The sequence below is a fragment of the Diadema setosum genome, chromosome 9, assembly GCF_964275005.1.
Source record: "Diadema setosum chromosome 9, eeDiaSeto1, whole genome shotgun sequence".
NCBI lineage: Eukaryota > Metazoa > Echinodermata > Echinoidea > Diadematoida > Diadematidae > Diadema > Diadema setosum.
The window spans coordinates 14455405-14474721 of NC_092693.1; the positions used below are offsets into that span (position 1 = coordinate 14455405).

General features: G+C 38.3%; 1 protein-coding gene across 1 annotated transcript; it reads left to right on the plus strand.

Moving 5' to 3' along the window:
- The first annotated feature begins 8560 nt into the window (after positions 1–8560).
- LOC140232866 (neuronal acetylcholine receptor subunit alpha-6-like) lies at positions 8561–17341 on the plus strand. Its single transcript, XM_072312979.1, has 7 exons — positions 8561–8576; positions 12643–12767; positions 14421–14530; positions 14983–15115; positions 15733–15927; positions 16418–16675; positions 17231–17341. The coding sequence occupies exons 1-7, from the start codon at positions 8561–8563 to the stop codon at positions 17339–17341; spliced, it is 948 nt and encodes a 315-aa protein (XP_072169080.1).
- Positions 17342–19317: the final 1976 nt, after the last annotated feature.

The window sequence follows — 19317 nt, forward strand, 5'->3', positions numbered from 1 at the left end:
CTTCTGTGAGTTGGGATGAAAACAATATGACCTAACACTTGCTTAGAATTACACATCAGTGGCACAAAATACATTATTGTAGTTTTTTTTATGAATAATACTTACTGCTTTCCCAAATTTGAATGCCACAACTAATAATGTTTCTTGAATTTTCGACATCAGTCGCTTTGGTGCTAATGTTCTGCGTCCTGTCGTTACTGTAATTCTCTATAAGTTGTAATTGTTTGGGTAAGAAATTGCATAGTTATCCCGGCTACGTATAGTCAACCATTACAAAGTTTGTTATTAGCTTACCGATGAATTCCATCGCCAGGCCGATACACCCAGTACCGAGCTCAAGGCATCCTAGGTACGTTGGGAAGCACTCCTCCCTGCCAAATAGGTCCAACAAGGCGGCTTCCTCTTGAATTTCAGCTACCTGAAAAGTTATTTAAGTTAAAATGAATGGAAACGTAAATATTATTGTTTACATCTAACCTTGCAGCATTGTTTTTATCATATATCGTTGTTATCATTATCACTATGATTTTTATTTATCACTGTGACTATCACTTTGATCCTTATCAGCATATCAAACAATAGTCACCACACTTTTGAAATCAGATGGACGACCTATAGAAATGTTGTTTTTTAACATATACTAGTATATACAAAGAAGCAGTTAGATGAAGAAACGATTAATTCCATGATGGAATGTAGAGGTAAAACAATGATTGAAACAAGAAAAGTTACCTTCTTGGTCATCTGGCTAACAGACGAGGGTAGCGTGAAAGTTTTGAGGGCGATTGGCTCATTGGTGATGCGGTGCCGGCACAGATAAACCGTGCCGTAGGACCCCTGTCCAAGGATGATGGAACCTTTGGTAGGGTGGAACTCCTTGAGATCGGTGATGGTCCAAATGTACGAGCTGGTAACCAAAGATTTGCTGGTAACGGATGGTGAAGATGGTGCAGCAGCACCACGCGGACTGGGAGTTCTCGCCGTGGTGTTGCTATTGGCAACGGCCCCAGTCGTCGTACCCACCTGAGATGGAGTGCTGGTAGGCCTGACAAAGAGAGTACAAAATAATCCTGTAGTCGTACTAATTTCGTCAATTTTTCCGTAAGGAATCACATCTGTACTCATTGCTTACGAAAGAATGATGTTGGCCTATACTAATAAAATGTTAATCATCACAAGAACAAGATAATGTCAACCTTCGATTGTCGAAGGATTACACTTTGGTATACTGCAAGCAGTGTTAACATGATAGTTTCCAACGTTTGTGAGTTTAATAGTTCTTACCGAGGAGTGGGGGTTGCCAACGTCTGATGGGAAGATGTCGGTTTGGATGTAAGGGGCGTATGTCTGCAAGAAGAGAAAGAGACAGAGGGAAACTAACGGTATAGAATTCTTTATCTTCCTATGAGAAAAAAAGAGAAGTCTTCCAAAATGTGAGAGAAGACTCAAACGATAACTATTATGATCATCGAAATTCTGAGCGATTTGAAACACTGTCTTTTGTTATTGAATGAAGGTTAAAACTCAGATAGTTTACATGGGCAATTGCAATTTTCTTTTTGGATTCAGTTCTATGTTAAACAATACCATGTTATCTCTTCGTCAAGTAAACGTAAATTTTTGTTTGTTTGTTTGTTTGTTTGTTTTCATTTTCCGACTGACAAGATGGCTGGATATCCCATTTTAGCTGCACTCTGTGTTACAAAGAGTCCATTAAGTACGAAATTCATTTATTAAGAAACATCACTTAAAAAGCCACAATCTTACACAGGGGACAGGGAGTTTGACACAGGAGAGGGGCTGGGTGACGAAGGACCAGCGGTGCCGACTGGCGTCGAACCGTGTGAGGATGGGGATGGGAGGGTGCTAGGAGGTGCCGAGGCTGCGGCTTGACATGGCGTACTGATTTACAAAGAGCATAGACGACGATTAAAGGTAAGCATTTCAAATGACATCACTCTATCAAACTTATCTATAATGCACAGAATAACTGTTACCGACTTCACCCGTCGTAATCTTTATGAAGAATTATAGAACATGTATATCTTGGGAAAAGGGAAGTACGATAGTACAAGCCGGTCTCATTTTTTTTTTTCATTGGATCTTCTGTTGGTTTTCAGTTGATTTGTAGCTGACATTCATATACCCTATTATTTGATTGGATGGTATCGATCTAGAATGTTTAAAGGCATCTATGTTTTAAGTCTTTAAAAAAATAATAATAGAGGGACACGCACTGTGTTTAAGTTAAAAAAAAAATAGCATTCAAAGTATTCTTACCATGCTGAGGGACTACGAGAGGGAGAAACGGCCGGGGAAGTTACAGTCACGACAGTCTGAAGATCCTGGGGATAGGCAAAAAAGAAGCAGATTTTTATTCTTTTTTTGTGTTGAATTTTCTATGCATAGCTTTAGCAATGATAATAATGACAATAATGATAATAATAATAATAATAATAATAATAACAATAATAATGATAATAATAGTGGCTACTTGCATAGCGCACAGATCTACCTTTCAGTGCTCATGGCGCTTCAAAAATGAAAAGATAGATAGATACAATGATCTCGATATTTGCTAAAGGATGTTCTATTTCCTCTTCTATTTTTGTATTGTCAAATTACAAGATGACATTGAATATCCATTTCTCTTTTGTCTTTCTATAAGGCTCTATTAGAGTCCTCACCTGAAGATGGCTCCTTTGAGGATCTTTCTTAGGCTTAGCCAAAGCCAGTTCCATCTTCAAGATCTCGATCTGTGATGTTGCATCAAGATACTTGTCCATGAACCGTCTCGTCTTCTCTTCGGCCTTCCTCGCCCTCTCTTCGGCCATCGTCGCCTTCATTTCGGCCTGCCTCGCTCTGTCCTCGGCAATGATCGTCTTCTCTTCGGTCTGCCTCGCTCTCTCCTCGGCAATGATCGTCTTCTCTTCTGCCTGCCTCGCATTCTCCTCGGCGATGATAAGCCTATCTTCGGCTCGTGTCGCTCTCTCCGCGGCGAGCCGAGATTTCTCCTCTGCGATGTTAGTTCCTTCTTCTGCCACAGCCAGTTTCTCTTCTGCAGATGACGCCCTTTGCTGAGCTCTCGCCGCGATCTCTTCAGCGATCATCACCTTCTCTCCGATCAGCCGCAAGTTGGTCTCGGCTACTCGTATCTCCTCCTCAATCGCTGTCACCCGTTTCTCGGCATTGCGTGTCCTTTCCTCAGCACGACACGCACGATCTTCCGCCTGCCTCACCATCAGTTCGGCCAGTCGAGTCTCCTCCTGGGCGCGAGCCGCCTTCTTCAGGGAGTGGCTGGCCATGCCCCCGATGAAATTTGCAGTCCGCTTCGCCCGCATTACCTTCTTCTCAGCCAGTTGAACTTTGCTGGATAAAGCCTGTTAGAAATGAGGAGATACAATAGAGAAAAATGTTTTCGGCATTCATGTAATCGTATATGATACATGTACAATAACTAATTGATGAGAATTTAACATGATAGCCTCTTTACATGTGAGAGAATAATAATTTTAGAACATAGTTCTGGCCTACCAACCATTAAACAGGAATTGGCTCTACTTTTCAATTCAATTCAATTCAATTCAATTCACTTCAATTCATTTCAATTCAATTCAATTCAATTCAATAGTGTATTCATTTCCATCATCAAAAAAAAAAAGAAAATCTGTTTGTTGTTATTGTTATTTGATTGGTTTATTTTTCTCAAGTAGATGATGACTGAGTAAAATATAGGCTCTATAACTTTTAAAAGTTTGACTTCTAATTTTGTCTTGGTTTAAACTAGTTTTTAGGGTATAACTTCTGTGCTTTCTCTTGATTTGTATTGTGAACTTAATAGATAAAAAGAGAGGAAAAATGTCATTTAAAGAAATAGCTCTAGGTTTTCAACATACTGCAATCTGTTCCCTCAGCAGCTTGTTCTTGAGGGATTCCTGCAAGCGTTGAAGGAGAAGGTTGCCTGCCAGGTACACTGGCGGCGATGGACCTTTGCGGGCTGTCTCATCAAGCTTTTTAACGGGGAAATGAAGAACACAAACAAAATTTCCCGTAAATACTGCTGAAAATCAAAAGCACTTAGAATTTACATTATTTTTTTTTCTTTTTAAGTCAACACTTGTAAACGTCCGATTAAGCTGAAGTGCATTCTATGGTCAATCCCTTGTCAAAATTATTAGATAAAAGTAGATATATCCAACACTCTGCATATTGTCTTCCCCCTTGAAATGAATATTTCAAAAAGGGATATCTATTCCTTTACTTTTACTGATTTACTTATTATTGAACTTCACTGATCTGTAGGCGTAGTATAAAATTAAGGGGAGTCCTTGGCTTGTATTGAGTGATTTTAATCATCCATGTAGGCATGTAGGCCTATATATGATATACTTTTCATAGGTTGAGTTGTATTAATATTTCCATTATAACTACAATCATTCGATTACCTTTGTATATTTCCTAAATATTCTCATATGAATTTGTTTATCTGAATCAAACGTTATTGTGGATATGTAGCACCAAATATTCTTGACGCACTGAAAAATTAGCGCAATGGTATTTATTGTAGTGGCATACAAGTGACATATATAGGGACTGTCTAGCTTACATCTGCAGGGCTGCTCGCGGGTGACGTTGCGGTCGCCCATACCCACGGTTCGACATATCGAGCCCTCTTCTGTAACTCCCATGGCACGGGAACGTGAATTTGGGACTTGGGAAACATCTCCATTTGTCGTCTGTCAGACTAGATCTCAATATCTACAAAAACAAGATGAAAGAAAAGATGTGTCTGGACTCAAATAATGTGTAGTAAAACCCTGTCATTGTCTATCGTACGCAGACATGAGGTACCCCATTCATATTTTTTGCATGTGTCGTGCATGTGTGTAGGCCTATCCCCTCGTGCAGTGTAATGCGTGACCTTGGTTTGACTTTGTATCTTTGATTTATCTCGAGTAGAAAGAATGTAACTTTAATATCTTGAAAATCAGTGAACAAAAATACTGGTAATTACACATGCTAGCGTAATGGAGTGTAAACAATCAATACTGACCTGACAAAATACGATATGTCGTCTCTCTGAGCGCAGAAATACGAAAATATCAGAGAAAATTCCGTGACAAAACACTTCGTTCGAAGTCAGCACACAGAATGCTGTTGCTTTGTTTTTCTGTTACCTTGGATATGTTGTCAAGTCAACGCGCGTATTTTTGCATACCACAAGGCGTATCCCTTGCGCTTAGGTGCGTAACGGAGACCTCCTGATCATGACGTCAGAAATGGTTGTAGCGCGCATACATAAAACGCAACAGAGCAGAGGGCGTGAAGGATGCGTCTGCGCTGATTCCTCTCTATGAAAAAAAAAAAAAAAAAACCACAACAACTGCAAACAACAATACCCAGCAGTTAGCCAATAAGAAGATCTATAGGAGTTCAGTGATAGGCCTACTGCTCATTATCATTTTTTTTTTTTCAAATAATGTCATTTTGTCGTCTGGTAAATTCACCATGACAAGGAAGTATATCTCTTTTCTATACAGGAAATCTTCCAATATTTATTTGTCTTTATATATGCACCTATGCAGGTTTTGAAAATGATGGCCGGTAATCAATGCATCTATCCCGTATTAAAATTGGCAACACTAGTTTGTATGGGTGCACGTCACGAGACCGACACCTACGAGTCATACAGCCCACCAGTCATACAGCCCATGAGTCATACAGCCCGCGAGTTATACAGCTCACGAGTCATACAGCTCATGAATTCGACACTAAGCAAACAAGGCCCACGAGACCGACACATTAAGCCCCGTGTTGTATCTGTCGAACTCGTGGGCTGTTTTTACCTAGTGTCGAACTCATGGGCTTTATTTGCCTAGTGTCGAACTCATGGGCTGTATGACTCGTGAGCTGTATGACTCATTGACCTGTTTTCAATGTCGAACTCATGGGCTGTATGACTCGTGGGCGTCGGCTTCGTGGGATGACCCCGTTTGTATGCATCCTTTTCCTGAGAGGTTATACTTTTTGTCCTTTTACAAGAGAAGAAGGTGTACGTTCTACAAGCAGGTTATAATACTCACTGCCTACTATATCGTCTTTGAGGTATCAGGTGTCCTTTCTCTTTCCCTCTGTCCACTTAAATTGAATTTAAAAAAAAATAAAAAAAGATCGCTAATATTATGATTCCGAAGTCATTAGTGACAATGAATTCCTTTGGTACCGCATGTTTCAAATTTCCCTCATACTTTTGATGTTATCTTTTTTTTTTTCTCTTTGACCAAAAGTGTTCTTCCTGAACACTATAAAGAGCTTACTTGAAGCTCGACGATTCAGCAAAACAAATTTGACTACATCAAATAAAGGTCCTGTATAATTCCCAAAGCTGTTATTGCATGCTGGAGGAGACACTTTATCATCTTTACCTGTCGTGAAACAAGGGAAATAAGGACTAATGTTTTTGAAGGGTAATGTTCGTTATTCCGAAGGTTTGAAATGAAGTGAAATAGGGGTCGTTAATCCGAAGGTTCGTCATTCCGAAACGCACAAATTCCGTATACCTATCATGATGCTCGTTAATTCGAATATGAAACTTAGAGCTCGTTATTCCGAAGGTTCGTTAATCCGAAAATGAAACAAAGTTTCGTTATTCCGAAGGTCGTTTATCCGAAAAAGAAAAAAAAATAAGAAGAAAAGGTGCGTTTTTGCATGGCGATATCAAGATGTTTGTGTGAGATGATTAGAGGAGAACAATATGGACAGTACCGAAAGGATGCAAAGTCAACAGAATAGGTGAGGAAGTAAATCTTTTTTAAAGACGTCTGGGTCCTCATGTCCGTGCATATCATGCATAGATTTGAATACAGTAAACTGCTGCTTCACCATATTACAGTACAGATCAGTGCCAGGAAAAAAAGGACAAAGGGACGAGACAATTACTATATTGTAGCTGAAAAGCTGTTCAAAGGTTACAACCATCAATAATCTTTGAATCTTTTATTCCATTCAATCATCACACTCATGCTCTGCCATTACTTTGCCTTGCCCTGCGCGACAGAAGATTAGGCATGGGGATATACCGTCTGGGACTACAGGCTTACCGTCATTAAATATCGTGGGTTCATATTGCGCACATCAGAATAAGGGGACACGCACACACACACACACACACACACACACACACGCACACACGCACACGCACACACACACACACATATACACACACTACACACACTCCGCTAAAAAAAAAAAAAAAACTTTCAAGAAAGTAAAATCACAGAACACAATAAAGCTCACAACTTTCAAGGGGTCAGTACCGAGATTCTTCCTCTTAAAAGAAAAGAGTGAGTCGGCCATTGTTGTTCGTACTTCATAACTCCCACGAGGGGGGGGGGGGGGGGGGAGGGGTGGGGAAGGGGGTCGTAGTGCTAGTTATAGGCCCTAGAAATTTTTATATTCATAATGTGTCTTAACTTTTATCATTATTGTCGTAAGTACTATCGCTGTTGTTGTTTTTGTTGTTGTTGTTGCTGCTGTTATCATTATCATTTTGATTATGCATATACACCGCTGAGGGGTTTTAAATATGACAAGAAACATTATTCGTGTTAAAGTCTGGAGCGTGAAAATTATGAAACTGTACTGAAATATTACGAGAAAAAAATTGTAGGCAAGCCGCTTGTGGGCTCCTGACCTTGGAGTGTGGTTGGGCGAGGGAAGCCGCCTTTCCTGCTGTGGGAAATTCGTTCATCACTTGCCAAGTCAGTCCTGTTAGAGTTCAGCTCGACAAGACAAGTGAGCGCAGCCCCTCGACAAGAAAAGGCGGATGTCTCATGTGGAGACAGCCAGTGATCAGGGGAATCTGGTTGAGATTATCCGAGGATTCCTCGTCTGACCACATCAGATTCTCCATCAGCGTATTCTGCATTCCTTTAGGAACCGTCTTACAAGCTGGAGACACGCCACAATCTTCTGAAATCTGTCTCAGTGAATACGGATATAATACAGCAAGCTACGGCTGCAGCGTTTCCATCATAACAAGGTATAACTGCATAATGAATATGATGTTACAGTCGATAGAAGTGCTGTTTCATAAAGTGGACTGTGCGTTTACGTATAACTATTACCTTAAACACTATCGCTTGAGCGATTTCTTTGTAATATTATCATTATTGTTGCTTATTCAGTGTTGATACGTTATAGGTCAAATAGATCTCGTACGACATTTATACAGTTTAACGCAGAGATGTAACTTTATAATATGACAACATGCTTTCACTGCACACGTCATGAATGTCATAGGCAAAACGGTTGAAATCCCATGAACAAAATCAGGCTGAGGTGATCAGAGATTCCCAACCAAAATAAAACAAAAGAAAATACGGCGGAAACCTCATGAATAATGATTAGATACCTATGGAATTTAATTGTCAACTGTTGATGTGTCTTTGTTCCAGATTCCACTGGCTTTGGAGAATTATTGGAGATACTCAGGAAAGTCAGAATGGTTCGCCTGTATATTCTAAAAGCGATTATTCTGTTGGTATCACTGCTACACGGAATGGCAAATGGTCGAGGTAAAGTTTGTTTATCTATTAAATAAAATGCAAGTAAAACACTTTGGCAGAATAAAGATTGTAGGCCTACATGTACTCTGTGTTTGTTTTCCATTAAAAAGATATTAGTTTTTATAAATGTCATCGCTTTATAGTCATTATTTCTATCATTATTGTTATTATTATTATTATTATTACTATTATCATTATTATTATTACTTTTATTATTATTATCATCATCATCATCATCATCATTATCATTATTGTTATTATTATTATTATTATTATTATTATTATTACCGTATTCTGTACAGGTCAAAGAAGTAGTGCATGAGCGTATTGTTACATAATTCTTGTTAGAAATGAAATAAAATGACAACGAAATATAATTTTGGTATGATTTGTGCATGCAATGGGTATCCCTTCTGTTAGCATTGCATGTTGCTGGCTCACGAATCAGTCTGGTATATACATGACTATGACTGCAATCTCATTTACGCATCGTTGCCATTATACCTTTCTGAAGTATACATTGTACTATTAAGTTTTGCGAGTGTATATGAAGAGCTTACTTTCAAAAGGCGCAAAGTCCATTGAAAAATGATGGATTTAGCGCCTTTTGGAAGCAAGCTCGTCATATTATAAAGTGTGTCCATTTTTTTTTTTTTTTTTTTTTTTTTTGCAATTGCTGTAACTTAGCTGTTTCTTTTTTGGCAGCATCGTAAATTCAACCATATTGATATTTTTATAATCCTTCTACTGCCCCCTCCAACTATCCAGGAAGTAACATGTTGATGTTAATAGATGGTGATTATTATGATGACATTGATGATGGTAATGATGATAATGATTATGGCACCATCCCTCTTTTTCTCCCGAACGGAGATATAGTGATATGGCATAATGATTCAAGGTGAAGATCGCTGTCATTATCGGTATGAAAAGATAACAGTTTACCAATGATTTCCTAGTAACTTTCAAAATAATGAAATAGAAAAAAAAAAGGCCCAATGATTTTGGATGAACTTTAAGACATATTAAGGGTCCGTTTTAAGTTGTGGTCACTGATATTTCACTTTAGTTATGATGCTGAAACACTATCATATACTGGCTCCTTCGAGATAAGATTTTCCAGAGAGAAACTGAAAGTGAGAATTTCTAGGATATTTGTATTTTTTATCTTTTAAAATTTAATTCCAGCTATTGGCCTGTCATCCTAAAATGTGACTGACATGCGTAGAATTTGTCAGCATAATGATCAATTAATGAGTAGAAAATGAAATGGCATCTCTTTTTCTGATGAGTATTACTGATGTGCGGTAACAAAAATTGCCCCCCCCCCCAAAAAAAAAAAGATTAAAAAACAAACCAAAACAAATTATAATTGCTTCTGACACCACGATTAAGTTTTAGTGGGATTGGGCTCAAAATATAAATAGCTATACATCAGTACGATACATTATAAGACTGTCCCACAGTGTGCCCACATGGTATAGCAGTATCCCATAATGTTGACCTCGGGTATAAGGCAATTATGTATTTTGGCAGCCCTCCCAGGATGACGTTATCGAATATTTTTTTTTTTTGGTAAAATTTTTGTACTGTAGATCACTAATATAGATCACAATTATACTAATAATAACATGCCGAGGAACGCATGCCAATAAATTTTCTGTTACCCGCCTCCTCCCCTCTTGAATTTAGGTTACACATGCACACACACCAACTAAGAATATTAACTGTATATGCTTCTGCAGGAAGGCGGAAAAAATATCTCTTTCTTATCTCCCTGCGACCATGGGAATTTTGGGCGGTTTTGTTGTTGTTGATGTTGTTTTTGTGTTTTGCGAGGTTTTTTTGTGTGTTTTTTGTTTGTTTGTTTGTTTGTTTGCTTGTATGTGGTTTGTGCGTGTGTGCTGTGAAATTGTCATGCACTTATCATGGTTTACTTCTCTACGTTTTCCTCTCTTTTATTCATATTATTTTTTGCATCTATAGCTATCTGCCTATAATTATCTTCTCCTTTGCAGTGAGTGCTTAGGAAGTTAGTAAAGCAAAAGAGAGAGAGAGAGAGAGAGAGAGAGAGAGGTACAGAAAAAAAAAAACTCTTAAAAATATCAAGCCCTCATAATGGTTAAGCTGTCATATGAATCTTCTAACTGCGCGTTCTGCGACAGGCCAGATTTGACTCTCTAAAATGTTAACTAAAAATAAGAGACAGGAATGGTCAGGAAACGTAGGGTGACGTTGAGGGTGATTTGGGAGGGGGCGGGGTGGGGGTGGGGGATCATGAGGAAAGGAAGAGACGGAAATAGGTTAAAGTCTGATCAAAATCGTCTTTACACGTGTAATATATAATGCTAAGTATATCACCAATTTCTGGCTCATATATTAAAATCCCTGGCTCCAAAACCAAAATTCAGTCTGAGTTGGGTTTACTAAATAGAATAAAGTAAGAATCTGATGTATGTGGATTAATCAATCTAACTGTATTAGAGGGTAGACTTACCTTTGAGAAGTTCTGACCTTTATATTAGCGCCTGCCTGAATTCAGTCTTAATGATTATATATACGCGAAGTTCATAGTACACGTATTAAGAATCTTATTGGTTAATGTTTGCTCTATCTATTATAGAATACCCATAGCAAACAACTTTTTTCTCTACCTATGTAAGCGAATCTCCCACAGGTATAAATCAATGACAATGTACATCGCATGCATTTTGATTTGTAACTGGGTCGGGCAAGTCTCCAACAAGCTTTAGAATATTGCCGTGCATGAAGTATGAGCTTGAAATATCTTGAAATATGAGCGCGGTATATGGAAGTGATCTGTCACACTTTAAAGGGATAGCATAGTTTTTGGTTGGGATGGGGCTTCAGGTTTCCGACTTTTTGTGAGGTGATGAAAAACCTCTTACGAAATATGGAAGAGTAGTCAAAAGTTTATTTGATGAAAATTGGTTTTGAAATGGCTGAGATATCCAAAAGCAAGGTGGCCCTAATGAAAGGTGGGATCCACCTTTTATTTGGACCACTTTGCTTTACTTTGTAAATTTCAACCATCTCATAACCAATTTTCATAAGATATACTGTGAATTACTCTTGAATTGTATGGTCTTTTCATATTTCATATGTGGTTTCTAATTATCTCGCAAAAAGTTGAAATTTGAATCCCCCATCTCAACCAAAACAATGCCATCCCTTTAAATGACAGTACAGTTGAGTGCAAGTTGAGTGCAAGTTGAGTGTTGAGGGAGGGATGAAGGGAGGGGTGGGGAGGATGAGATGAGGGGGTCTGGTGAAAGATGACTATTTCCTCCCGGAGCGAGGGAACTGGGGGCAAAGAGAACTTCTGTGACTTCAAAACTTTTTCGAGGGGCCAATTTGAGATTCAACTTCCTCCCTTCGACTATAGAAAGTGTTTCCCCTGACTGTTTTTTTTTTCCGACAAGCACTCGTCTTTACAGAGCGCGAGTCTGTGTGCTACGATTGCCTGCCATAATGATTGTGTGTGTCTTTGAGTTTAACTGTGTTTGATTTCATTGTCTTCGAGAACTTTGGTGTGTAGTAGGTACTACGTGGTCGGGTGATTTTATTTTCATTTTTGATGTCGGTGATGTTCTGTAGAATTATCAAATTTTGAAATAGAAACAATACCGATAAATCAATGAACGCTTGACGAGTAAAAATAAAATATGTAGAATCAACGAATATTGAGTTTCCTTATCATGGCAGCATAACGTGGTATCAAGAGTCTTCATTTTAGTATTAATCATTATTTCTAATGATTTTGTTCATTTTGAATAGCAATTTATTCACATAACTTTGATGTTATTCAATGAAACCTTACCTTATCCCCTTCAAAAAAATATCCAGTAGTATCTCTCCCCCAAGAGATAAACCCTAAATCCCATGTTCCTGTACTCACGTATAGATTGCGAGATTCTAATTAAGAATGCACGGATTCATTTATTCCTAACAGGTTCCCGGGCTTTGGAGTTTTATTAGCTGATCTCATAACACAAAATGCACCCGACGTGCTTAAACTTTTCACGTTTTTTCCATCTTTCATAATCTCTGTCAGAGCTTGGCCCACAAGACAATCTGACGGCCACAATATTCGGCCAGTACAACAAGTACAACCCGCCCTCACACAACGAATCGACGAGGGTCAAAATGGGAGTCATTCTGCGTAGTGTGGCGAACTTGGTAGGACCCAAAGTAGAGCTGACACTCCTGTTATTTTAGTGCTACCTTCTTGTATTATTTGTTTTCAGGCTTCCTATTTTCATCAAAAACTGCAATAGATATCGTAAACGGCAGATGCACACACACACACACACACACAAAAGAAAGAAAATAAAACCGTCTTTGCAATGTCTGTTTGCCAATAGTTTATACTAATAAAATTCTGTTCCATCCGCATTTGTCTAAAGTTGTGGTCAATTAAGCCAATTAATGCATTGCTATTGCTGTTTATTTCCGCTTCTCACAAACATTCGATATCTTGAAATTCCTGCTGAAGGAGTCGCACTCTTCAGCAAATAACTGTTGATGTTGCATTATTTCTAACTTTCTGAACTGCTATAAATTTGCTACCACCCAGAAAGGTTTCAGCATTTACATTTGCTAACTAATTATGGGTTATGTCAAATTATCATAGTATATCATCAAAGGCATGATTTACCATTTGCAGAAGAAGCAAAAACCCAACATTAGTGCTTTAGAATAACTCTAAAATGTGAGTTAGTTATAGAAACAACCACTGTAAAAAAAAAATGAATTTGTATAATCGATGTTAAGTATCGTCAAATACACAAAGTGTGAACGATAGTTATAATAAAAATGTTTCCAGACTAAACCGTCTACAGTTACGGTTTAATGAGAAAAATACTGATACCTCCTTATATTTTAGGCTTTATTGCAAAAATTTTATATATTAGGATGTTTTGTGATACAACAGACATACACATATGCATCAAATGTGATATCTTGAACATTTTTTAAATCACTGCTCCCAAAGATAAACGGGACCTGTAAGTTGTATTGTTGATTTACAGATGTATACTCCTGTTTTCTTCAGAAAGATTCACAATAAATGGTATGAACTTATGATGGACGTCGCAGCATAAAATAGATATTTACCTTTACAGAGATAGTCAATTCAAATGGGCACGTCCAATTGTCTTTTCTTTTTAAAATGATAATGAACTACCCTTAGAGGGAAATATTTACTGATAGATTTTCATAACAATGGCCAAAAAGCACCACAGTAACAAGAAAAATGATTTTGAACAACGTTGATTGATATAGTACGCGAACGCATGCTGGCACTATTTCATCATATTCCCGTCAACAATCGTGGCATCATGCATGCATGATCATGTGGACCTCTGCTATAGTTCCCACATCATAGAGCTGACAAATCGGATTTTTTTTTTTCTTCTTCTTTCAGGATGAATTCGAGGGCACTTTCTCGGCTATTGTGTGGCAGAAATTGGCAAGTATCAAAGAGACACAGAACTGTTCTGGGATGCTGGTTCCATGAGAAAATAAATAACTTTAATACTTTTCTTGAGATGGTGATTGCTGATTGTTAAAATCACAATTTCTATATTATTTTCGTGATGGTCGCCTTTGCAATTAAGTTCGAGAGATTTTACAGACAAGTATTTTATGATGTATTAGAGTAGAACATTGTCTTAAAAAGAAAAAAAAATGAATATTTGCAGAAAAATAAGCCAATCCCCCTCCCTTTCTCCAACATCTCGTGATGGTTATGACCCTCTGCAAGTGTTTGCCTTCTTTATCATAATTTCCTATCATTTAACCAATTTCTGACATTTTCTAATTGTCACGCAGTTCTGGACCGATCCCAGATTGGCGTGGAACGAATCCAACTTCGACGGCATCGACGTGCTTCGGTTACCGGCATCACAGCTATGGATACCAGACATCGTTCTCTACAACAGGTAGCTGGCAAAAATTAAGTGATGGCATGGTGTTCGTTTCGATTCAAATTTGATTTCCGATATCACACAGATTATCTCAAATACAATGATTACAAAAGTCATTGTGATTTGATACAAAATAAATGAACATATACTTCTGTAAGCGGAAAGAAAAATAAGCAAGTGCGTTAAGTATATTAAACAATGAAATCATTGTGTTAGTAGGAAATTAGAGCCAAAACATAAGGACATAAAATTGTCAATGTTTGTAATAATGTGTGCCACCCAATTAATCAGAAGTTTAAAAGAAAATAATGATGATGCTATTTATAGAACACCAATTAAAAGAGAATTTAGAGATTCCTGCTTTCATGCAGTGATACGCGAAAAATAAACCATGATTTTTGTATGTTTGTTTGTTCGTTTTGTTTTTTCTGCTTTGTTTTCAATTTTGTTTTTGTTTTTGTTTGCAGCGTTGCTGAATGGGAGACGTTGTCTCCGGTCCATGTGTTGGCCTATCCTGACGGCATTGTGTATTACATCGCTCCACTTAGTGTGAAATCGTGGTGCGAGATGAACCTCGCAAAATATCCGTACGACGTCCAGGTAAGCGTGACTTGTTATTGAGATAACCTTCGTGAAAGACTGCAGATGATTAACCGTTGATTGATTAGCTGAGCAAAAGGACGTGTTCCAGAAAACTAAAGAACAGGCATAAACTACTAGAAATGCACTTTTGGCATAAACAACTATAGTAGAAGTGCACTTTTGGTGGAAGCTAACGGAAATTTTCAAAATATTTCGTAAAGTTATCAAATTAAATGCTCTGAAAATATCACTCGTATTATAAGGAGCACCATGTCGGCCTTTGTGAAAGGCATTTAAATTCTTACCAAGTCTGAAATGCGCTATATAAAAACTAGCTATTTCATTATCATTATTATTACTGCTGTTGCTGTTGTTTTGGTTTTTTTTTTTTGCTTTTTTTTGTAATTACGCCTGGAAAAACACAACTTTTTCTTTTTCCCTCCCTTTCTTACAAATTCTCCTCCCCTCCCCTCTCCCGTTCTATCTATCTATCTATCTATCTATCTATCTATCTATCTAATTATCTATCTATCTATCTATCTATCTATCTATCTATCTATCTATCTATCTATCTCAAGAACTGCACGTTAGTGTGGGGCTCTTGGATCCACGACGAATCCATGATCTCGCTCCAGCCGTCCGACCCCGCCCTCGATCTCCTAGACCTCGTACCGAACCCGAGATGGGAGGTGGTCGACACATCGGTCGTGCGACATGTCAAGAAGTACAACTGCTGCCTCGAGTCCTTCGTCGACCTCTCCGTCTCCGTGATCCTCCGCCGACGCCATCCCGACAGCTTCATCGCATCGTCCGTCATTGCCGCGTGGATGGTAGGATTTCACTTCAACTCACAAGATTCACACAATCTCCCCTTGTCTCAACTTAGTTGTCATATATTTTCATTTTGGATTTTGCTCTGCATTATACATTATATGGCAACATAATTGTTTTAAATAACAAGAAAAATATAAAGGATATTCTCTATCGACAGTTACAAGAACACCACTCTGTGCTTACGGAAATGTTGCATGTGCACACGAAAAAACTCTACTCAAGGCCTATTCCACAGCATAAATTTGCATGACTGTAAAGACCTCAAAGACGATGCCGATTCGAAGTAGAGACACACAAACCAACGAATAGAATAAAATCACATTTTTATTGCTAGACTTCTATACGGCACACCAGGAAACCGACTCGCTATAATTGCCACCTGAATGATGGATCATCAGCATGAACATTAGCGTGATAGCTAAAGCATTACAATATCAGACAACGCATCTACATGGAAAGATTGTTTCCAATCGTTTTTGGTCACAGATCCTTATCACCTTCGTGATCGCCCCGCCCTCGTCCGGGGAAAGGATCATCTTCTCCGCGTTCATATTCATCTCGCTGATCATCCTGTCGATATCGCTCAGCGGTTCGGTGCCGTCGTATACGTCCACGAGCCTTGGGCGATTCCTGGTCTTCGGATTGATGATGACGGCGATGATCACGGTGCTGATGGCTGTGAGTTACGGCATGTTCCCGAGACCGGAGTTAAGCATCGTAAAGGAGGGCCTTCAGACGACGCAGGTATAATGACAGTGAAAAAGGCAAAAAGGAACCAAAATGAAGTCAAACTTTATATAAGTATACATGCATATAAGGCCTTGGAACATGTGCTTTGAACCTGCAGGTGTTCTACAACCAAATAATAATATAATTAGGACCCAACAAAATAGCCTACTTTATACTTTATGCATGCACGTAGAAATAAATGATTAAAAACTTAAATCAGCCGTAACGTGCTGAAAGTTTAGGTCAAGTTCATAAAGACTTCAGTGTACAAATGAGCAAACAAGCAAATGCCCCGAGTGTGAACTCACTACTGTAACTTTACAATCATTTTTGTAAAAGAAGTGACACTGCTAAGATATTGACGTATCATGGTGTTGGGAAAACTAAAGCTTTAACCAACTAAATTTTCTCCTCGCCTTATTTCCTCCCCACCCCCCCCCCCCCGCCCTCCCTCTCTCTCTCCTTATCTATCCCTCATTCGCTCTCCCCCTGTTTCCTTTCATACACTCCGACTCGGCCTTACTTTTTCTTCCCTCCCCCACCCATTCTCTCTGTCTCCCCTCACCATAGGATCTCTTGAATGAACGCAGACGACGATACTTCCGATTGCTCGATCTTGGCGCTATGATCGTCACCGTCGTGCTTCTCTCGATCATGACTGGTGCCCTCTTTGCTTCGTGAGCTAGGGGTAGACCGACCACCGTTCTTATCATAACGGATTGGAAACAAGCGCGTGTGTGTGCATGTATGTGTGTGTGTGTGTGCATGTGGCTCTTCCTACCAGTAGATGGCACTGGAGTAGCAGAACTGAGCAAATTACCATTTTATGAATTCACCTGTCCGTGGTCACTACAAAGATCTAAATAATCTGTATTATATATATGATGATTTGACCAGAATGGCGTGTATCTTGCGATCAGCGGTGCTAACTGGTCTCATGGCTTGCTCAGTCAGACTTTGTTTCCCCTTGTATGGGTTTATAGGCTATACGATCGATTGCCTTTATTTTCATCGTAGGAATCGACTTTATCCTAAATTCATTTTCTTCCACACATTTATTATTTTGATATTCTTGCTAAGAGTCTGACTCCTATATCGCCAGAATACCGTCGATTGAATTCTTGACCTGTACATCATTATTGATGCTGCGTCACAGGAGTAAGTATCACAGCATATGGACATCGTTATGAAGCATACCGTTTCTAACAAGACAAGAAGAGACCATCAAAACAAAGAAATTCCAAATTTGTGAATTAGCATGTATTACGTCAAAAACTGCTGCCTAGTTTATCCTTGGACAAGCGCTGTATATCGAATGTATTCTCATTTTCTGATTTCAACTGCATTGAACCTGTAGTGGATTAGCTGAAAAGGCTATTTCCTGTTTTTGTATATGGAAAAGTTGCTTGACTTGTTGAATGCTCTGCTTCGCATTCTGATATAGACATACAACCCATAGAGGTAATGACGTCAGATTGAAAATTCAGACGGAGGATATACTATAATGTTATGACGTGTTGTTTACACACAAAAAAACAAACAAACAAACAAACAAACAAACAAACTATGGGCATTTTTCAAAGGTGTTCTAAAAACAAACAAAAACAGAAACAAGAAGGCTTTGTATTCAAATCTTGTGTAAAAACCTAGGTAAGGCTTCAACCAATTATTTACGGCCATGGTACGTCTTGGATCTGACCTGCACAATAGATGATTATTGTGTGCCATACATGGTAACTATAATCATACAAATGTCTCGATGCGTATCGTCTGAAAAGACTACTACGTCTTTTTTTTTTTTTTGTGCCATCATAATTGTTTTGTATATGTACAGTCATGTATATTACCCTTGATCATTTTGGGAGATACAAAAGAAGCACTTACTAATTAATAGTGTGTAAGCATGGATAGACAACAAGATGCTTGGATACGGTTGAATAACACGCTGTTTCTGCTTGGCAATTGTTATTTCATTAGTTGTGTAAATTGTAATTAATTTCTCTGAAAGGATCATTTCAGGGTTAAAAAAATGACAATGTGTAACGTAACGATGGTAACCAAATTTGGTTTCTTACAATCTTTCTATTCAGCTAAAAAAGGGGGCGCATCTCCATAGAAAGCTTGCCAATTAAAAGTCATATAGCTATTGTGACGTAATTTCACAAAACAGCGTAATGTATTGTCCAAAAATAACAGTGCATGTATGAGAGTTAGAAATGTGTTCGCTCATTTCTGAGTTCAGTGGATAATAGTTTGTGATTCCCTTAAATTTCCTCAGCGTTTCCTAGGGCCTATTGCTCTTCCTTGTTGACCCCCCCCCCCATAAACTTTATACAGTTTTTCATTTTTTGTTCCCCTTTTCCTATTTTAATCAATCCATGTATATTGTTATGATATGTTTGATCTTATATCTATTTTCTTTGTTTCCATTGAATCAATGTTTGTTGTATTTATGTTTAATTTGAACTTGAACTTGAAAGAGTGGTTTTACGTGTATGTCATTATTCACTGTTTACTTAATCAAGCAACTCATAACACGACGCAACTTTTGACATGTTACATTGTTTTAAAGTTGCGATGGTTCTTTTTTAGGGTTTATTCATGTATATAGAAATGATTAAGTATATACGGATTTTCAGAAAACAGTCAAACGGCTG

Excerpts from the sequence above, each read along its gene's own strand:
- LOC140232866 (XM_072312979.1), top strand. Across the intron at positions 12,768-14,420 it reads TGCGTAGTGTGGCGAACTTG|TTCTGGACCGATCCCAGATT; the intron begins GTAGGACCCAAA and ends ATTGTCACGCAG. Across the intron at positions 15,928-16,417 it reads CCGTCATTGCCGCGTGGATG|ATCCTTATCACCTTCGTGAT; the intron begins GTAGGATTTCAC and ends TTTTGGTCACAG.